The sequence below is a fragment of the Macrobrachium nipponense genome, chromosome 35 (assembly GCF_015104395.2).
Source record: "Macrobrachium nipponense isolate FS-2020 chromosome 35, ASM1510439v2, whole genome shotgun sequence".
Taxonomy (NCBI): domain Eukaryota; kingdom Metazoa; phylum Arthropoda; class Malacostraca; order Decapoda; family Palaemonidae; genus Macrobrachium; species Macrobrachium nipponense.
Genome location: NC_061096.1, coordinates 34,826,028 through 34,847,842, shown reverse-complemented (window position 1 = coordinate 34,847,842; position 21,815 = coordinate 34,826,028). Strand labels below are relative to the sequence as shown.

Below are 21,815 nucleotides of genomic sequence, written 5' to 3'. Positions count from 1 at the left end.
TGTATTTATGAAACAACTACTGATTAAATGAAAATGCTGCCTTTTTTATCAGAATCCAACACATTTTCCTTGATTGTTCCATGTTTTACAACAAGTTTAATTACCTCAGCTACTTAGGTCCCAGAAATCTACAAGTTCAAATAAATTTACATTACAGTAAACCTAATAAGGAATCATGGGTGTGAAAATATCACTATTATTTTGTGCAAAAATTAAGTTGTTCTCAAGAGTTAAACTTGCTGTTGGCCAGAACCAGTCTAAAGCACACATTAACTTCACAATTTAATCGGAAACTTCATGACAAAGCTGTTGAACAAGGTAAAACAATTACAGCCATAAAATATCTCCTGTACACATGAACATTTAACACTTACCAGCACAAATAGCTGCAATCACTCTGCCAGCCTTCTCTTGCTCTGTCAAGAGTGCCTTTGCTTCATCACTCTAAAGAAAATATTACATGAAATACTTTTGTTAAAATCTCTCACGATCTAAATTTGTACTATAATGTATTTCATTAAAAAAAATTACTATCATAATATTTCCTCCATTCAGATAAAATTCTTAAATATACAGTATACCTCAGGGATGTCTCTTCTATATTTCAATTATTTCATACTGAAAATAAACTTTTCCATTTATGTACTGTAATGTATTGTATTGGAATGTGAACTGCTTACACCTAAATGTCTTTGTAATCTTAAATACTGAAATAACAGACTTAGTACAGAATAAAAGAAAACCTTACAATAACCATTTTGTTTGGTGCCATGCTTCAGTGAAATAGCTGCCTTACTGAAGTGAGCGACTTTTTCTGGACATGAGTGACTTCTCAGCTTAATCTCTAGTCGGGAATCTAAGAACATGTTACTGGACACAGCCTTGGGATTATCAGTGTATGTACTGTATATGAGTGATGCTGAACCATTAGGTGATGGGCAGCCACATTATTGGATACTGGACTGTTCTTATTATCAGCAGCAGCAGTATTCTTTGGTGAACATGTACCCATGATCACATTTGTCACCTAACCATATATGTATGTATGCTTATCATAAAACGTAAATCAACATTTCAATATGTACTACTATCATGATAATGTCCTGATATGGGTATTTTGACGTCAATCCCTCATTATCCATGTCTTTTGCCTCTCTGAAATTCATAATCAAGGTTCAAGTCACAAGCAGTTACGCTCCACAGCAAGACATGGGACATCAATCCTGGTTGAACATCAATGATCTCATTATCCACATCTCTTGCATTTTTTAAATTCATAATAAAGTTTCAAGCTATAATCAGTTATGCTCCTAGGCAAGACTTGGAACATCAATGATTTGAGGAGTACCATGTAATACCTCAGAGGTGAAACTCTTATGTATATCAAAGTCCAACATAAAAACCATTCAATTATGCCATAGTTCACAGGTTGAAGAAGCTGTTGTACTAAGAAAACATCAAACTTGATATAATATAACCATTCTCTGCAGATAACTTTGTCTTTGCAGGATATTCTGCAAACTATCAATTCAGAAACTATCCATTACTGTACTATAACTAATGTGTCCTTGATGAAATGTATGTGCAACCTATCTTGATAGAATTGGCTGTCAAAAAAATCACAGGATGCCTTACAATCATCATGCAGACACAACAACTGCTCAGCATGACCAACCTCTACAACACAAAAGCATACAAAATTTACAACACTAAAGCAAAAAATGCTACTGAGCAAGTTACTGGCTATGTAACCTCTGTAAAGTTTAGCCAAGCAATGTCAATGTCAAACATTCGGAAACAAATACGTGCTTGCCATCTTATTCCTAAACTCTGTAGCTTGAAATACTTTATTGTTAGATTAGATTATAAAATTTTTGGCACAGCCAAGCGCCGGAGCCGAGGGGCCATTCAGCGCATGATACTTTATTGTGAGCTGGGGTTTGTAAGGCCATGTCACAGCTTGAAACTGACAAGAGAACCTTTAGAAACCTTAAAATTATTTTTAATGAATGAATGCACTTCTAACCAGACATCTTCAATCTGGCATTGTAGATCACTGTACCCATCAAATACAACTGTCAAATCAGTATTATCAGATAAGGGTGGCCAAATTAATCATCTGAAATTTGGGCTGAGACAGGACCTCACAGTCAGTGATCCAATGTTTTAGTTACAGGCATTCTGGCTGGATGCCTGAGGCTTGTCAGGTATCTTAAGAAGGTCAATCTAGGTGTGAATAAATACACACCAACACCCTTGATTAAGACTTTTTTGCATACTCCACTACTCTTGCACTCTTGGAAGGCAGGGGCACCTTCAAGGAAAAAACATATGAAGAGCTACTGCTGAAAAATACTAACTGGAAATGATCAGTCTCTGACCATGCTTAGATGGACTATAGTATGTTTACTTTTCTATGATCGCTGTGGTGTGGCTTGTTCAGATATCATAAGTTGCCAAATTTTTTATTGGTATGGTAATCATATTAGCTTCATGATGTTTACTGAAATGGTTTCAATTTCTTTAAGTGTAGTTCTTTGTTTCCATCTGATATTTTAAATATATCTTATTTTGTCTATTCTGGTTAAAACCTGTTTCATTAATAAAAATGAAGATATGGCATATTTTTTGCCAGGCATTGCCAGATCTGAGTTTAGGGGTCCTATGATTCGTAAGGGGATTTAAAAAGGTCATGGTCAATATCATTAAAGGGTACTCACTCTTGATCAGCCACCCTGATAAGCATGGACAGCGCAATTGACACACTCAAATACATACCAGTTTCCAGAAAATATATAGGAATGAGTGAATGTCTTTTCTTATAAGATGAACCAAACAAATTAATCCCCATAGTCTTAGTAGATTGAATGATTCATGAATTTATGGCCCAAGACCAAACACCAGAGCCAGCAGGTCATTCAGCGCTTCTATAATTATAGAACAAAAATTAAGGAAACCCTTCTCTGGACTCCCAAGGTCTAAGCAGATATGACAACTCTGTCTTTTCTACCAGACTACACCAGAGCGATCTTAGAAAAGTAAACACACTATAATTCAGTGCATCTACGTTTCTTGCCCACCTTGGAAATCTGTTGGCTAATCTGTATACACAGTTCTATGTTCCATACACTTCTCACTAAGCACACCAAATGCAAAAACAAACACTTATCATGAATAGCACCCACCTGAGTCTTCACTAAATGCCCATTTGTGTAAAGTGTGACTATACCTGCACAACTGGTGGGTATAAAAAATTCCCTTGGAAATAGATCAAGGAGCAACTGATCTTTGTGTGCTAAAATTTTGTAAAGCAAAATTTCAGTTTTGCTTTAAAATTTTGGGAAAATCATGTGAAACTGGGCATCATTTTACTTTACCCTAAACCCTGCCATTCATAGATTTGTATTATAACAAGAGGAGTTGGTGAATAGTGCATAAAACAGATACTAATGAATGATGGCTGAAACAAAATTAAAACAAAGAAAATTAGAATTAATAATATTAGCTCTGCTAGACTTACAGCAGCAACATTTTCAGATCCTTGCATTCCACCAGGAATAACAACAGCATCATAAGGGCCTTTAGCAACTGCAGCTGTAAGGGTCATGTCTGGTTTAATATACACATCCCTGCTACATTTGACGGGTCCATCGCCACCTACACCAGCAACTGTCACTGTTACCTGAAAGTAGAGCATGTATGGTTTTAGTTGATACATAAAAAAGTTTTCCTTTGAGGAATGACAATGCATGAAAAAATGATCATCAACTACAAATAGGCTGTCAATTTACTAGTAATATTTGTGTAAATATACCTCATCTGAAAAATGTCAGAATATTTCCATTTCTTTTTAAACTGATCAACCTCAACACTGAAAGATGTTTTCAATTAGATTTAGAAAGCTGTACATACAGTAAGAGGAAATCAGCAATGATTCATGAATAACCACCACATTACGTATAATGTTATTTAAAACCCATTATTTTACTTGGGAAAAACACAAATTACTCAAATCATTTTGTGAACAATCACCTTTCATGTGGGTGACTCACTCCTTTGGAGGGAAGTCTCTCTCTATTTACGACAGAATCCTAAATGGCGTTTGTCATAGGCGAGCACATCCGTTATATGACACACGCACTAATTTAAGGAGCACACAACCAATCCCGATCACCCGATCCTAACCCGTGTTAGTTCTAAGATTGCCTAGAGTTATCCCCAAACTCTTTGCAAACAACCACAAACTCGAAAATCATACATACAAAAATAACAAATTTTTGTACCCCTCTAATAGTCAGATGTCACTCGATTTTCAAATAAAGAGAAGTGAAGGCCGCCTGTGCGACAACTGACACTCCCATCCACCGAAAACCCGAGAACACATCCGACAAGAGGGTTACGTACATAATTTTAAGGATTGGTGCTTTCTCCTTTACCCAGAACCGTCTGTGCTGACACAAACGGACCTAACGAAAAGCATTTATCATACGTAACTCGTACGTCTAAATAATGGGATGCAAAACACAGAGTTGCATCTCCAATAAGTTGTATCCAAAATGTTCTTTAGTGACATATTTCTTGTTTGGAACGCCAGCGAGGTTGCGATTGCTCTAACTTCGTGGGCTCCCACTCTTAGGAGATTAAACGAATCATCTGGACACTTCTTATGAGCCTCTGTGATAACACTTCTCACAAAGAAGGCTAATGCGTTCTTAGACATTGCTCTCTTGGGGTCTTTCACTGAGCACCAAAGACTTTTCTGCGAACCCCCCAACTGCTTCTTCCTTGTCCAGATAAAATTTAGAGCTCTAACTGGGCACAGGGATCTTTCTGCCTCTCTGCCCACCAAGCTAGAAAGTCCTTTAACTTCGAAGCTCCTGGGCCAGGGATTCGAAGGGTTTTCATTTTTGGCCAGAAAAAAGGGACTGAAATGAACAAATTGCTGAGTCTCCTTTGAAGCCAACTCTTGATTCAAGGGCGTGCAACTCACTGATTCTTTTTGCCGTTGCAAGAGACATCAGAAACAAACACTTTCTCGTGATATTACGGAACGAAGCAGTGTGAAGTGGTTCGAATTCATCTGATGAAAGAAATTTAAGAACCACATCTACAAGTTCCAGCTTGGAACCTTAGGTTCGTGTGATTTAGATGTTTCGAATGAACGAATGAGGTCGTGCAAATCCTTGTCATTCGTTAGATCTAATCCTCTGTTTCTAAAGACTGCTGAGAGCATACTCCTGTACCCCTTAATAGTTGGTACCGAGAGATGCGACTCTTGTCTAAGAAACAGAAGGAAATCTGCAATTTCGGTCACAGAGGTACTGGAAGAGGACAGCTTCTTCGACCATACACCAGTTTCTGAAAACTTCCCACTTCGATTGGTACACTCGTCTCGTAGATGATCTGCGGGCTCTAGCAATTGCATTTGCTGCCTGGCGAGAAAACCTCTCGCTCTGAGAGTCTTTCGATAGTCGAAAGGCAGTCCAGAGCAAGAGCGGGTAGATTTTGATGGTACCTCTCGAAGTGGGGTTGTTTGAGCAGATCTATTCTGTTTGGAAGAGATCTGGGGAAGTCCACTGTCCATTCCATCACCTCTGTGAACCAGATTTGAGGCTGGCCAATACGGAGCGATCAGAGTCATCTTGGTTCCTTCGGATGCCACGAATTTTCTGACTATTCCCCCAGAATCTTGAACAGGGGGGGGAAAAGCGTAAACGTCTATTCCTGACCAGTCCAGGAGAAAGGCGTCTGTTGCATAAGCTCGGGGATCCTCCACCAGGGCACAAAATGTATCTATCCTTTTGGAGAGGAATGTGGCGAAAAGATCTATTTGAGGCTTACCCCCAAAGGCGCCAGAGCTCTGACAGACTTCTGAGTGGAGTGTCCATTCTGTGGGAAGGGACCTGGAATCTCCTGCTCAGTCTGTCCGCTCTCACATTCCTCTCCCTTGAACAAAACCTTGTTAGAAGAATTACATTCCTTTGGTTCGCCCAAATCAGTAGATCCCGTGCCAGCTCGTACAGAGCAAAAGAGTGCGTCCCTCCTTGCTTCTTGACATAAGCCAGAGCTGTCGTATTGTCCGAATTTATCTGCACGACTTTGTCTCTGACTAAGTGTTCGAGCTCTTAGCGCCAGGTGAATTGCTAAGAGCTCTTTTGCAATTTATGTGCCATGACACCTGTTCTGCCGACCAGGTGCCTGACACTTCTCTGGGTCCCAATGTTGCACCCCAGCCCGCCTCGAGGCGTCTGAAAACAATGTCAGGCTTGGGTTCCGTACTTGCAGGGACACTCCTTTGTTTTCTTTAGTGGAAGCAACCACCACTTCAAATGGTGTTTTATTTCTTCGATATTGGAAACGTATCCGATAGCTGACCTGTCTTCCAACTCCAACTTCTTCTTAGGAAGAACTGAAGCGGTCGAAGATGTAATCTCCCTAGGAGAAAGAACTGTTCGAGCGAGGAAAGGGTTCCCAGAAGGCTCAGCCCATTCCCTCGCCGAAGTGCGCTCTTTCCCTAGAAAGTTCGATACTGTGGCACGCCTTTCTTTAGTCTTTCTGCGATGGAAAAGCTCGAAAACCCCGAGAATCCATCTGAATCCCCAGATAAACCACGTTCTGGCTGGGGGATCAATCTGAGACTTCTCGAGGTTCACGATCAGTCCCAAAGACTTTGTCAACTCCAGTGTTATTAACAGGTCCTCCAAACACTGCTTTTGAGACCTGGCTCTGATGAGCCAGTCGTCCAGGTACAATTGAGACATTTATCCCTTTCAAGTGTAGGTGTCTCGCTACATTTTTCATCACGTCTGTGAAGACTTGAGGAGCCGTGGACAGGCCAAAACACAGGGCCCTGAAACTGATAATTTCTGCCTTCGAACATAAATCGAAGGTACTTCCTCGACGAATGGTGGATCGGGATGTGGAAGTATGCGTCCTGAAGGTCTATGGACACCATCCAATCCCCTTGCCGTAGAGCTGCAAGGACTGAGGCAGACGTTTCCATGCTGAACTTCTGTTGTTCGACAAATTTGTTCAGCGCACTTACGTCCAGTACCGGTCTCCATCCCCCCGAGGCTTTTGTTACAAGAAACAAGCGGTTGTAAAACCCCGGGAGTTGCAATCCAGTACAAGTTCTATTGCCCTTTTTTCCACATCTGTTCCACCATTTGCCGAAGAGTGTCCGTCATCATCTGGTCCTGTATCTGGCGGACAATTCCCTCGGAGATGTTGTCAAGGGAGGAATGTCCTTGAATGGGATGCGATACCCCTTCTTGATGATCGACATCGTCCAAGTGTTGGCTCCTAAGTCTTCCCAGGCTTTCACAAAATACTGTAGCCTGGCTCCTACGGGTGTCTGGAGGACGGAACTCTCACTTCCCTTTTCTTAAAGGCACGGAAGGAAGACCTACCCCTCTTATCGGTTGACTTCCTTCTGGCGATCGGTCTAGTTGGAAGACCTCCTCGAAAGGGCTGTTTCTGAGCTGGGTGAGCCACTTTCTTCTCCTCACTAGCCACAGGCCTACTCTTCCTTGATGATTGTCTAAGGAGATCCTGGGTGGCCTTTTCCGCCAGAGAATGCGCGATGTCCTTCACCAACTGCGATGGAAAAAGGTGTTCAGAGAGAGGCGCAAACAATAAGGCGGCTCTCTGCGAATGCGAGACGGCCTTTGTGAGGAAAGCACTGTGCACCGCTCTTTTCTTTAACACTCCTGCACCATATAGCGAGCATACTCAGCTGATCCATCCTGAACAGCCTATCAATGCAGGCTAGGATACAATTTCAGGGTTTCTGGGTCGAGTTGTTCATTTTCTTGAGATTTCTTGGCCAGAACCCCAAGGGACCAATCTAAGAAGTTAAAAACTTCTAGGGTGCGAAATAGACTCTTGATGAGGTGGTGGTCCGTTTCCGAAAGCCCCCATGTAACCTTTGCTGCATTCAAGGCGTGCCTTCTAGACGAATCCACCAAACTCGAGAAATCTGATTCGGCTGAAACGGACAGAGACAATCCTATATCCTCTCTCCCGTTTCGTACCAAATTCCTCTCCTCCTGTAAGTTTGACGGGAGGCATACAAAAGACCGTCCTTCCTAACTCCTTCTTCTTCTTGAACCAGGAGTCAAGAGATTGTAGCGCTCTCCTCATAGAAATGGCAGGCTTCATTTTGAGGAAAGAGGAGGACTTGAGTGGTTTCGTGCTCGAAAACTGCGAACGTGGCGAAGGAGGAGCAGCTGGTGTCAAAGAGTCTCCATATTCCTCCAACAGCAGGGACGAAAGGACTTTATAATTAGAAGATCCTTTTTTTCATTTCGTCCTCCGAGGCATCTTCTGGGTTAAGAGACTCGGAAGGAGAAGGTTCTCTCCTTTCTACTGACTCCTCTCTTACTCTCTTACGAGTGTCAGGTTCACTTTCAGCAGGCGCATGGCGCCTGGCAGGCGCATTTTCATCAGGCGCCTGGCGCCTGGCAGGCGCATTTTCATTCAGGCGCCTGGCGCCTGGCAGGCGCATTTTCATCAGGCGCCTGGCGCCTGGCAGGCGCATTTTCATCAGGCGCCTGGCGCCTGGCAGGCGCAGAGCGCCTCGAATACTCCTGGCTTTCAGCAGGCGCCTGGCGCCTGGCAGGCGCAAAGCGCTCGGAATGCTCCTGCCTGGTTTTAGTAGGCGCATTCTGTTCATAATACTCCTGGCGCGTGGTAGGAGTATTAAATTCCGCATATTCCTGGCGCCTGGGAGGAGTATAAGCTTCGTAATACTCCTGGCGCCTGGGAGGAGTAACTAGTTCAGAATACTCCTGGTGTTTAGTAGGAGCTTTCCGTCTTATAAGTGCTCTACTCCTAACAGGATCTTCCTCTTCATCCAGCTCTTGGTGCTTGATTGAAGATCTTGAATGTTGTCCTGGCTCGTTACGCCTACTCGGAGTCTGGCTTCTGGTTGGCGCCTACTCTTGACAGGAGTAGCTTCCTTTCCTACCTCTCGCCTGTCTAGCGCGACCGCCCCCCCCAGAGATGGCCGCCCCTCTGAGCGACAACTCCCCTGAGGGATGCGTCGCGCCTGGCAGGAGATAGTTCTTTCGATCTTTTAATAGGAAGCCTATCATCCTTCTTACGAGTAGGCTCCTTATAACGAGTTCCTACTAGCAAGGCTAATTGCTCTTGCATATTCTTCAAGATTCTCTTGGTTGAGGAATCTTCCGATTTAGGAGAGGGAGATCTGGAAGGCGCTCTAGGATCTCCTCCATTCTCAGAGTCTGACCGTATTCTCGCCCTCTTTACTACCGAAGGCGCTCCTCCTTCTGAGAAGCGCTCGGGACTCGAATTGATCTCATGTTCCGCAGGCGCCTGGCGCCTGGCAGGCTCTTGCATACCTCTTCAAAGGACGGGAAAGATTCGACTCCTTCCACCCTCTTCTCGGAGAAGGCGAACTCGACGACGAAAAGCACTCTCGTAGGACCCTCTTATAGCGGTCTTTAGCAGTCGATACGATCGATTCTGCCGAAGGGACGCCTGATCGTTGGGGATTCTCCACAACCCCCGTACGGCTTTCGACTTTCCTTCTCCTCCGGGCCAGGGAGCTTGGAAGAGGTCTAGGCCTGGGAGCGTCGCAGAGACGACCAGACGCCCCCTCCACTACACTGGGGACACTAATATCACTGTCACATTCACTTTGCTTACCTTCCAATGCTGCGACTTTTTCCTGCATTTTCTGAAGGGAAGCTCTAAGTTCTGCTATTTCCGAAGCCGAACTAGAGGGATTAGCCATTTGTGAACGGGCTGAAACAGAATGTTCATTATCATCATAGGAAGAAGCTACAGAGCTAGAAAGTAGATCATGAGAGGCAGACCTTCTATGGGTTTTCTTCCTCTCTCTATCTCTCTCTAACTTCTTCAAAGTAAGAAGCAGATTCTTCCACTCTTGTGCACTCAGAATTTCTCGCACTCATTACACGTATTCTCAATTGAACATTCAACCAATTCTACACCTTCTACAACTAGTGTGAGGATCTACCGAAGCTTTCGGAATCCTCACTACCTTACAGCCCTAATCACACACACTCTGAAACTAACACTAGAATCAGACATATTCACAAAATCCAAAAAACCAAGTCCAAAAAAACAGTCCACGGATAGCGAATGCCAAACAACGATCCAAGTACGTCACCAAATATCAGCGATAGATGATCAAAAGCTTTGTTTGCGAAAAACGAATTCTAGTCAGGAGGAAGTAACAACAATGTTGATACAGCCGGCGACAGAGAGATTATGCTTAGAAAACGGGAATAGTTCCTAGCCCTGCCTAACCCAGAGCAGGGGCGGTAGATCACCTGACCTACCTGTAGCGAGTTGCCGCGAAATTTGAAATTTTGTTCTGTCGGGAACGACGGAGTCTATAGCTATGTATATATCTGACAGGTAAGTTGAATGTATGAAAATTAGAATTAATAATATTAGCTCTGATACACTTACAGCAGCAACATTTTCAGATCCTTGCATTCCACCAGGAATAACAACAGCATCATAAGGGCCTTTAGCAACTGCACCGCTGTAAGGGTCATGTCTGGTTAATATACACATCCTGCTACATTTGACGGGTCCATCGCACCTACACCAGCAAACTGTCACTGTTACCTGAAAGTAGAGCATTGTATGGTTTTAGTTGATACATAAAAAAAGTTTTCCTTTGAGGAATGACAATGCATGAAAAAATGATCATCAACTACAAATAGGCTGTCAATTTACTAGTAATATTTGTGTAAATATACCTCATCTGAAAAATGTCAGAATATTTCCATTTCTTTTTAAACTGATCAACCTCAACACTGAAAGATGTTTTCAATTAGATTTAGAAAGCTGTACATACAGTAAGAGGAAATCAGCAATGATTCATGAATAACCACACATTAACGTATAATTGTTTATTTAAAACCCATTATTTTACTTGGGAGAAATACAAATTACTCAAATCATTTTGTGAACAATCACCTTTCATGTGGGTGACTCACTCCTTTGGAGGGAAGTCTCTCTCTATTTACTGGCATGTTAATTAAATCTACACCAAGAAATAACATGCTCCTGGTCACATTTTGAGCAGAGCACTAACTCCTGTAACTACTGGCATTAGGATGCAAGACTGATGGGGCCCTGAAACAGAGTAAGATGTATCTGAACTCTCACTCTGGGAAATTTTGGAGCACCAAATGTTGCCCTAAGACAGGTTGGCACAGGTTGGAAGGCAATTTGTCTGGGGATCAATCAAAATCGATATGTTCAGATAACAGCTTAACCACTGCCACCTAGTAACTTGCCAAAAAGTGGTACCATGAGCAGAAGCTCTCCATCACAAGCCCAATTGTCACATCTACCTTCTCCATGGCCTGTTCAACAGGGAATCTGCCTGACTGCTCTCCTGCAGAGAAAGGAAGAAGGGAGAGAGAACTAGCAGCTCATTTATCCAGCCTCTAGCCTTAAGCCCCTCAAGGACCTTGGGTAAAATACAAATTTTTTCTCAGATGATTATGAAGTAGAAAAGTGTGACCTGATTTGTTAATAACTGATGAATCAATGTCAAGAATAAAAAAAAAACCCAAGACGTTTTCAAGTCTAGAATGAAGAAATATGAAATTTTCATTATTAAAATGAAGTTTTATTGTATACTTACCGAACAATTAGAGAGCCGTGATTTCCACGAGCGGCAGGATACTAAATTCAAATTTAGCGCGTCGGCGTCGCCAACACTGGTGGTGATGACGTCATCTCCCTCCACTCGCAGGAGAACCAGGTACAACTGCCCAGGTGAATCCAATTCTTTCTGCCCGTCCGTCCACCTAAGGGCAGGAGGGGAGGGTTGGGTATAATCATAATTGTTCGGTAAGTATACAATAAAACTTCATTTTAATAATGAAAATTTCATTTTTATTGTAGTGTCTTACCGAACAATTATAGAGTGATTACACATTTAGGGAATGGTGGATTCAGTGGACCACTAGTATTTTTAAATGGTGACATTTATTGCAATACAGTAAACACTCAAGGTGTCTGTTGTACCTTACCTTGTAAGAGAGCTACAGCAGACTGTTACTGCCTCTGGTCGGTGCTCTTCTTACTATTGTAGAGGAATTGGAATTTGACCAAAGTTAGCCTCTACAGGAGGAGTGGAATCCTTCCGTAGTTCAAGCGAGTCAAGGCTGACTGACGGAGGATAGTAACAACAAAGATTGCCCTTGCCCTGGGCTAAGACCAGAAATTCAATCATACAAAACATTTGTCACAACACAGATTTAAAAACACATATACCCAACCATTGTAAAATCTGACCTAACAAGACTGGTGAGTATCCCAGGTACTCAGTACCCAGCTTCCCTTGAACTCGACAACCTATTCAAGGTGAAAAGTTAGCATAGAGGTGAGACCCCTGTGCCGTTTTTCCAAACACACCTGCCAGAAACCGCCACCGGACCTAACGTTTTACAAATTCTCGAAAACCGTTTCTATCTCTTGAGATAATGACTCGCAAAACCCGAATTCGATCTCCAGAACGTGCTCTGAAGAATCGAAGCTAAAGATAAATTCTTTCTGAATGCTAAAGAAGTTGCACTGCTCTAACCTCGTGAGCTTTAAACTCTCAGAACGGAAAAAGATTGTCGTTCTCGGACTGCGAGTGAGCTTCCCTGATAAGCTCTCTAATAAAGAACGATATAGCAGTCTTAGAAAGAGGACGAGAGGGATTTTGAACCGAGGTCCAGAGCTTAGAAGATTGTCCTCTAATACCCTTAGTGGCAAAAACAGATACTGCTTAATAGCCCTGACTGGAAATAAGAGCCTTTTCTTCCTCTCATGTCCAACCAAATCAGATAAGTTCCTTACCACAAAACTCCTCGGCAAGGATTAGAAGGATTTCTCATTTTTGGCTAGAAAGGTCAAAGATACCGAAAATACAGCAGTTGCCTTGAGAGAAACAGACTCTTTTGTCTATAGCGTGCAATTCGCTGACACGCTTAGCAGAAGCTAGTGCAATAAGAAAAAGTGCCTTCTAGTCAAGTTCCTGAGTGAAGCCGACTTCAAAGGCTCAAACGGTGGCCCCATGAGGAACTTAAGCACCACATCTAAGTTCCAAGCCACTGTATCTTGCGGGAGCTTAGTGGTTTCGAAAGACCTAATGAGGTCCGACAGATAATGAATTGGAGGAAATATCCAAACCTCGAGTCGAAAAACCGAAGAGAGCATGGCTCTATGGATCTCCTGGCTCCCCGATCGTCCTCGAAGGAGCAGTTTCTTAGAGTTCCTAAGAAATAGAAGAAAATCTGCTATTTCTGTTTAATAGAGTCGCAGAAGTAGAGATTTCTTTAGCACTTCTACACCACTCTCTGAAGATTCTCCACTTCCCTTGATAGAGTTTGTTAGAAAGACTCTCTCCTACAACGAGCGATAGCTTCTGCAGCTCTTCTTGAAAATCCTTTCGCTCTGACAAGATTCTTCCGTATAGTCTGAACCCTGTCAGAGCTAGAGCGGACAAGTTTTGGTGGAACCTCTTGAAGTGAGGTTGTTTGAGAAGCCACTTCTCTGGCGGAAGAAGTCCTTGGGGAAGTCTACTAACAACTGGAGAAGGTCCGGGACAACCACTCTTTCCTGGGCCAAAAGGGAGCGATTAACGTAGTGTTACATTGGTGTGCGACATGAACTTGTTCAGCACCTCTCTTATTAGACGAAACGGAGGGAATGCATAAGCTTCCAGACCCGACCAATCCAACAGCATTGCGTCCACCGGACCAAGCTAGAGGATCTGGGACTGGAGAACAAAAGAGAGGAAGACGGGGGGGGGTTGTTCCTTGATGTCGCGAACAGGTCTATTGGACGGTCGTCCCCCAAAGGCGCCAAAGTTTTCTGACAAAAATCTTGTTGTCCAAAAGTCCACTCCAGAGGTAACACTTGCTGTTGACGACTTAACTCGTCCGCCAGGACGTTCATCTTTCCCGGAACAAATCTCGGGACTAGCTGAACCTTCGCTTCGTTTGACCACAGGAGGAGATCCTTGGCTACTTCGTATAGAGAGAAAGACTGAGTCCCCCCTGTTTCGCAGTACGAGAGAGCCGTGGAGTTGTCGGAATGCACTGCCACTACTCGACCTTCTACTAAACTCCGAAAACTGTCTGAGCCCCAGGAAAATTGCTAACCGTTCCTTTACATTATGTGGAACTTCTTCTCCTTCTCCGGACCAAGCTCCTGAAGTCCGTTGATTTCCCAGTAGGGCTCCCCAACCTGTGTCCGATGCGTCGGAAAAGAACTGTAGGTTCGGGAGGATGGGTCGTAAATCTAACCCTTCTTCCAACCTTGCTCGAGAGAGCCACCACCTTAGGTCCTCTTTTATTTGATCTGTGACAGGAAAGGTAATCGAGTCTGGTTGTGTCTTTCCTGCACCAAGAGGCTCTCAGGAAAAACTGCAGGTAGGTCATGTGCAGTCTTCCCAAACGTCACAAATTTCTCCACTGACGTCAATTTGCCCAGGAGCCTCATCCACTGATTGGCAGAACTTACCTTTTTGTCCAAGAACTCCTGAACTGTCTCCAGACAGCCTTGAACCCTCTTCGGGGACAGAAAAGCCCGAAAAACTTGAGCATTCAGAATCATCCCCAAATAACAAAGGATGCTCTGAGATGGAACCAACTGGGACTTCTGTTTGTTGACCAGAATTCCTAACTTTCTGGCAGATCCAGAGTTGTTCCAAGGTCCTTCATGCACGACTCTCTGATTCCGACCGGAGAAGCCAATCGTCCAGATAGAGGGATATTCTTACTCCTAGTATGTGCAGCCAGCTTCCTATCGGGGATAGAACCCTGGTGAAAACTTGAGGAGCGGTCGCTAGTCCGAAGCAAAGCGCCCGAAACTGAAACACCCTTGCCTTCGAACATGAACCTCAGGTACTTCCGAGATTCGCGATGTATCGGAATGTGAAAATAAGCGTCTTGCATGTCCAGAGAGACCATCCAATCCCCTGTCTGATGGACTCCAGAACCGACCGAGTGGTCTCCATATGAAATTTTGTTTTCTGGACATGCAAGTTCAGGGCGCTCACATCCAAAACCGGCCTCCAGCCCCCTGATGACTTGGGAACTACAAAAAGGCGATTGTAAAAGCCTGGAGGAAAATCCCCTTCTATCTGTTCTATTGGCTTCTTTGAGAAACAAGTGCTTCCACTTCTTTGCGGCTAGCGCCAGAAATTTGTCTGAGCCCGGAGAGTATGCCTGGAATGGAATTGGCACAGGTGAGAGCGAGGGAGGTGAAACGAGAGGAATACGATAGCCGAACTTGAGTACTTGCACTACCCAGGCTTCTGCTCCTCTGTTTTCCCATTCCTCCCAAAACAGAGCCAGCCTGGCTCCCACTGGTGCATGAAGAACCGAGCTTTCATTTGGAAGGTTTGTTAACCTTGGCCGAGGCCTTAGACTGAGGTCGCAAATTCGACTTCGGCCGAAAGAAGCGCTTGGGTTTTCTCCCTCGAAAGGCGCTTGAGCCAGAGGAGAAACCGAAGGAACAGTCTCCAAAGGAGCTTTAGGTCTCTTAGTAGACTGTGCCAGTAAATCCGAAGTAGATTTCTTATCTAGCGCAGACGAAATTGACAACACTACATCGTCTGGAAAGAGGTTATCTTTCACAAAAGGAGCAAACAAGAGAGCAAACTTCTGTTGGGAAGTAACCCTTTTAGAAGCAAAGGAGCACCAAAGTTGCCTTTTCTTAAGGGTACCAAAGGCGATGAGCGAAGCTAACTCATCACATCCATCCCTAATGGATTTGGTCCGCACAGGACAGAACACCAATCCAATCCTCTGCTAACTCCTGAGAAAGAGGACAGTCTTCGATCTTGGCCGCTAAAGCGCCAATAGTCCAATCAAGGAAGCTAAAGACTTCCAAAAGTTTAAATTGATTCTTACAACGTGGTCCAACTCAGGCGCTGTAAAGAAACAAAACTTTCGCTGCGGCGAAAGCAGATCTTCTAGAGGAGTCGATTAAACTGGAGAAGTCTCCCTGGGAGGAGGCAGAAACTCCCAGAGAAGGAGCTTCCCCCAGTTACATAAAAACCTATACCTCTTACGAAGCAACTTAGAGGGAGGGTAAGCAAAAAGAACCTTCCCTAAGTCTCTTTTCATAGACATCCATTTCTCCGTCTCTTTCAACGAATGTCTAACCGCTTTAGATAGAACAAGTTTTGGGAGGAGAGAGGGTCTGAAGTTTCCTCCTCATCAAAAAAGTCGAAGTTGGGGAGCGCGGAGCCGCTTTCTCAAAATAATTCTGGATAAGATACCAGAAGAAATCTAAGGAGACGTGAATAACACGAGAGGTGATGTGAATCCTCCTCCTCTACTTCTTCTTCATTCTCCGATACCGCCGAAGAAGTAGACGGAACTACAACCGGATCTGAAGGTTCGAACCACCCTGGACTCATTCATCCAGTTGTTAACATCTCTAACTGCTTGCACAAAGGCGCCAGAGACGAATCAAAAACAGTTAACGTAGGCTTGGAAGAGCCTAAATGTTCAGCAGGAGGCGGAAAAAAAAAAAACTACTTGCGCCTCGCTCGGAGCCGCCGAAATTCGAGGCGAAACAGGCGCATCAGGCGTAACAGACGAAAAAGCGCCAAATAAAGAAACACCCTTAGAACTGCTAGCTACAGCGCTAAAACCACAATCTCTACTAGTAGATGGAGCGAAAAAGGCCACAGATTGAGGCGACGAACGAGCCGCTAACGGCCGAGGCGCAACCCTACTCTCAGGCTCCTTATACCGCTTGACTGGAGGAGGCGAAGAATCGGCGCCTGAACGCCTCTTTAAGGGACGCGAAACGAGCGAATCTCGCCAAGAGCGCCGCGCGACCGGAGACGAATCGCTTGAATCATTCGAACGCTTAACCGAGCCCTGTTGAGGCGCAACAGGCTCAACAAGAGAGGCGCCTGTCTGTGGGCAAATCCCGATCGACTCCTTGGACTTCCGGTATGTCTTCTCCCGGTGCGGGGGAGCTGGACAGTGACCTTTGTCTAGAGACGTGTCAGGACAGACAGACGCACCCTCAAACTACATCTTACCTGAAGCCGCTTTCTCCAAAACGTCTTAACTGAATTACCAAGTTGCAAAACCGTATTCGCTAGTACCAAAAATTTCTGATCTAACCTCGATTCCAGACTGGCAATGGTGTCGGAAGAAACTACACGGGAAGCCGGAGAAGTGGGATTAGTAGGAGGAATAGGAGGTGTAGTTAAAGGAGACATAACCAATTGAGGAGAAACAGAAGGAACAGATGCATCGCAAGACGAAGCAGAGCTAAGTCTACTTTCCCTAAGCGCTGCTTTTCTAATTCTGTCTTTAGCTAATTTCTCCGAGTATGAACTAAAAAACTTCCATTGAGAATCAGTCCAATCACTACACTCGTTACATGTTCGATCTGCTGAACAAACCTGTCCCCTACACTTAACACATTTAGTGTGAGAATCATACTCTAACTTGGATAATCTAGTTTTACATCCTGAGATGCAAAACCTAACTCCCGACGGACTAGAATCCGACATGGCAACGCCTAAATAAAAAGCAAAATAACAACAACGCCAAAAAAGAGTACTTCACCAATTCTGAAGATCAAATCCACAAGAAAAAAGCGAAGCAAAGTCATCCAACCGCACCGACCACCGATGTTCACCGGACGCCGGCAGGAAAAGAATTGGATTCACTGGGCAGTTGTACCTGGTTTCTCCCGCGAGTGGAGGGAGATGACGTCATCACACCAGTGTTGGCGACGCCGACCCCCCCCTCGCGCTAAATTTGAATTTAGTATCCTGCCGCTCGTGGAAATCACGGCTCTATAATTGTTCGGTAAGACACTACAATAAAACCTGACTTTAGCTACTTTCCTTCACTGGAGACCTAACGGTCTTGTAAATAACACCAGAAACAAAGTATATGCTTGGTTCTGCAGTGCTGTAAACAATGAAATGATGGCCCTCTTTTACCAACAAAACAAAAAAATTCCTTGAAATTATTAATAATCATCAATCATGTGAGGTAATTCTACACAATAGCTCGGCCACTAATAATTTTGATAATATTTTTTTTTTCTGATGAATTACTTAGTGCTTTGTCTAAAGCTAACTTTTTGTTTTTTTGAGGAGGAACAGTATTTTTACCCTATTTGTTAACCTTTCCAATCTTGGGGACCACCAGTGGGAAACCGGGGTTTTTGGGTGGGGTATGAATTAAAGAATCAGTTTTAACATACGAATAATGGTACATATAGAATTAGCAATAAACAAGGCCACCAGCTAACCTAAACAAACCACCTAACCTAACCTAACAGCTGTATCCTTACCTAGCGGGTGGGTGGGGGGTGTTCCACCCAACCCCCCTTACACAGCCATATTAAATATAAGACAGCCTAAAACCCTTTGTGTACTTATTTAGGTTGGACGGTGAATGTGAGCTTCCATCTTTAAGAATGCATGGAGCCTATGATCCAGTACTTTAAAACAGATTCTTCAAATCCAGCCACCGCCTCTCAATTAGTATTAGTATGAGAACCAGTGTGCGGATCCACAAAGTTCAAGGAGTGCTACACTTTTAAATGAAGAAATCCTTCCTCATTTAGGCAATCGTATGCCTTCCAACAGTCGGAAATGATGGTAGTGCCGGGCTCTATATAATCCCTTATCACTGTTAAAAGTGTCACTTTGTCCCTACTTTCTTTATAACTTAAATAACAGTTGAGACAAGAACTTGGGAGAAAATTCACAAATTGATGTCAAAGTAGATGTAAATGAGAAACTGCACCAGAAGTTGAAGGTTCACATGTGTCCATGGCTCTCAAAAGACTGAAAAATTAACGGCGGAAATTGCGTGAAGAGTGTCGAAAAGTGTTAGTTTCCTAGTAAAACTCACCTGATTGGGTATTCAAGTCACGTGATTCTAGTTTTGTTAAAATGCTAGTCCCAAGTAAAATTTGGATAATCATCACTGGTTAAACACTATGACGTTTGGGTGACGTCTTGCTACGTAGAATACAGTCGATGATGTAATAATGACATAATCTATGTTTTTAATGTACAAACGAGAGCTCAGTCTGAAGAGGAATTTGAGAGAGTTTTGAAGTCGAGGGACTTAGTTTTTTCAGGTGGGTCAAATTTAATTTTGATTTTTAAACCACTTTTACACCTAGCGCCGCTTAGATTTATATGTCAACCGAAACCTTGGACTTCTGTCTTTTTAGTGAAAGTACTTAAATTTGATAACTTTCTGGCGGAGCTATTGTATAGAATTACCTCATGTGATTCTAATTTGAATCCAGCTGAACTGTGCCTCAAGGAACTTGTTCATATGTGGGGCCTTGCCCCAAATGAGTAGATTAAGGGACCAATCCTTTACAAAACTGCTACACTGGCCTCTACAACTCTCCCCCAAAATCCTTGTAATCTGAAAACTGCAAAAAAGCTACTGCTTAAAACTCTCCTTACAATGTTGCTTGTGGGCACCACCACAACAAATGACCAATGAATGCTGAAAATGATGTTATTATGATATAACAAAGTTTCATGTATACTTACCTGGCAGGTATATATATAGCTATATTCTCTGTTCGCACTGCAGAATTTTCAAAACTCGCGCAACCGCTAGATCACTGGTAGTTCAGGTGATCGCCACCCCGCTCCCGTGGCGCTGGTGCTCGGAATCATTCCCATTTTCGTCAGATTTTTTTCTCTCTGAACCCTGTCTCCTGAGGGGAGGTGGGTGGGTAATTTAATTTAATTATATACCTGCCAGGTAAGTATGACATGAAACTTTGTTATATCATAATAACATCATTTTTCATGTATGACACTTACCTGGCAGGTATATATATAGCTGATTGACCACATTTGGAGGTGGGTCAAGACAGCAACATTGTAAGAGTTTTAAAAATTTTAAAAATTTAAAATACTCTTAGATTCCTTACCTGCTAAGGTAGCTGACTTCAGCATTCCTGCCTCTTAGCCTGCTAAGCCTAGTAGCTTCCAACTAGGACGTGACCTATTAGTTGATGAAGCAAATACAAGGGTCTGACAACTGGACGGGACCAATTTGTTGACAGGAAACCCTAGCCCTCTCTTACCACGGGCATTCATGCTAGGATAAGTTAGACCACCTGAACCACACACAACTAACCTAACACACTACACTCACAGACTGAAGAGGAAATCACCCCTCTTAGACAACCGTAAAAACAACACCACTTCATTAAAAGACCTACCTGCATGTTAGTAAGTTATGGGGTGGAAAAATCCTTTGCCAATACTGCTCCTGAGGATACATATGGACCCAACGTTTGACAATTGTCAAACGTTGATTTGACGTTTCTAAGGTAAATGACTTGCAAACATGAATTAGTCCTCCAAAACGTCGTTTCAATGTATCTTTGAGGGCCATATTCTTTTTAAAAGCCAACGAAGTAGCTACTGCTCTCACTTCGTGTGCCTTAACCTTAAGGATGCCGAAATTTTCTTCTTGGCATAACATATGAGATTCTTTAATTAGTTCCCTAAGGAAAAAGGCAATAGCATTTTTGGTCATTGCTCTGCTAGGGTCCTTCACAGAGCCCACAGTGATTCTGAAGTTTCCTCTAACTTACTGGTTTTATCCAAATAATAGCGCAATGCCCTACTGGACAAAGAACTATCTCTTGTTCCTGTCCTACTAGATCTGAAAGACCCATAATTTCAAATGACCTTGGCATGGATGAGCTGGATTCTCGTTCTTGGCTAAGAACCCCTCCTGAAAAGAGCAAAAACCGCTTTGTCATGTTTCCAACCAATATGTTTGCTAATTGCTTGCAGCTCACTCACCCTTTTAGCTGTGGCCAATGCCACCAAAAAGATGGTCTTTTTTGTGATATCTCTCAAACGAAGCTTGATCCATCGGTTCAAACTTACTAGTTCCTAAAATGGTATTGTTATGATACAATAAAGTTTTATGCATACTTACCTGGCAGGTATATATATAGCTTATCCTCTTGACGCACTGGCAGAATTTTCAAAACTCGCGCGCAACGCTAGTACACTGGTAGTTCAGGTGATGGCCACCCGCCCCGCTCCCGTGGCGCTTGGTACTTGGAACTATTCCCGTTTTCCTCAGATTTTCTCTGAACCCTGTCTCCTGAGGGAGGAGGGTGGGAATTTAATTATATATACCTGCCAGGTAAGTATGCATAAAACTTTATTGTATCATAAACAATACCATTTTTATGCATGACACTTACCTGGCAGGTAATATATAGCTGATTGACACATTTGGAGGTGGGTCATAGACAGCAACATCGTCATAATTCAAAAATTAACTAAATTTTTAGAACTATGTATTATGTTCCTTACCTGCTAAGGTAGCTGACTTCGTAGGTCCTGCCTCTTAGCCTGCTAAACCTTAGTAGCTCTCAACTAGGAGTGACCTGTTTGTTGAGAAAGCTAACAATAAGGGCCTGACAACTGGACGTGACCAATTTGTTGACAGAGAACCCTAGCCCTCATTTACCACGGGCATTCTTGCTAGGAGTTAGTCACCTGAACCACACACACATATAATAAACACTAACCAACAGGACTGAGCTGGTCTTAACCTTCTCAGACAACCATAAAAACACTATAACCTAATAATATAAAAACCTAGCATGTTATTAGGTTATGGGTGGGGTGGAAACTCCTTTGCCCAGTACTGTACCTGAGGGATACATACGGGCCTAACGTTGACAATTATCAAAAGTTGTCTTCACGTCTCTAAGGTAATGAGAGGCAAACACAGAGTTTGTCCTCCAATACGTTG

The 21,815-nt window shown here is 43.3% G+C and overlaps 1 protein-coding gene across 1 annotated transcript in view; it reads right to left on the bottom strand.

Moving 5' to 3' along the window:
• LOC135208591 (protein dj-1beta-like) overlaps nucleotides 1-21,815 on the bottom strand; it is a 41,399-nt gene that overhangs the window by 7,220 nt on the left and 12,364 nt on the right. Inside the window, exons 2-3 of the mRNA XM_064240942.1 lie at nucleotides 3,521-3,682; nucleotides 375-444 (exon numbers count right to left, since the gene is read on the bottom strand). Of these exons, the coding sequence (XP_064097012.1) occupies nucleotides 375-444; nucleotides 3,521-3,682 (232 nt within the window). The remainder of the gene's footprint in view (nucleotides 1-374; nucleotides 445-3,520; nucleotides 3,683-21,815) is intronic.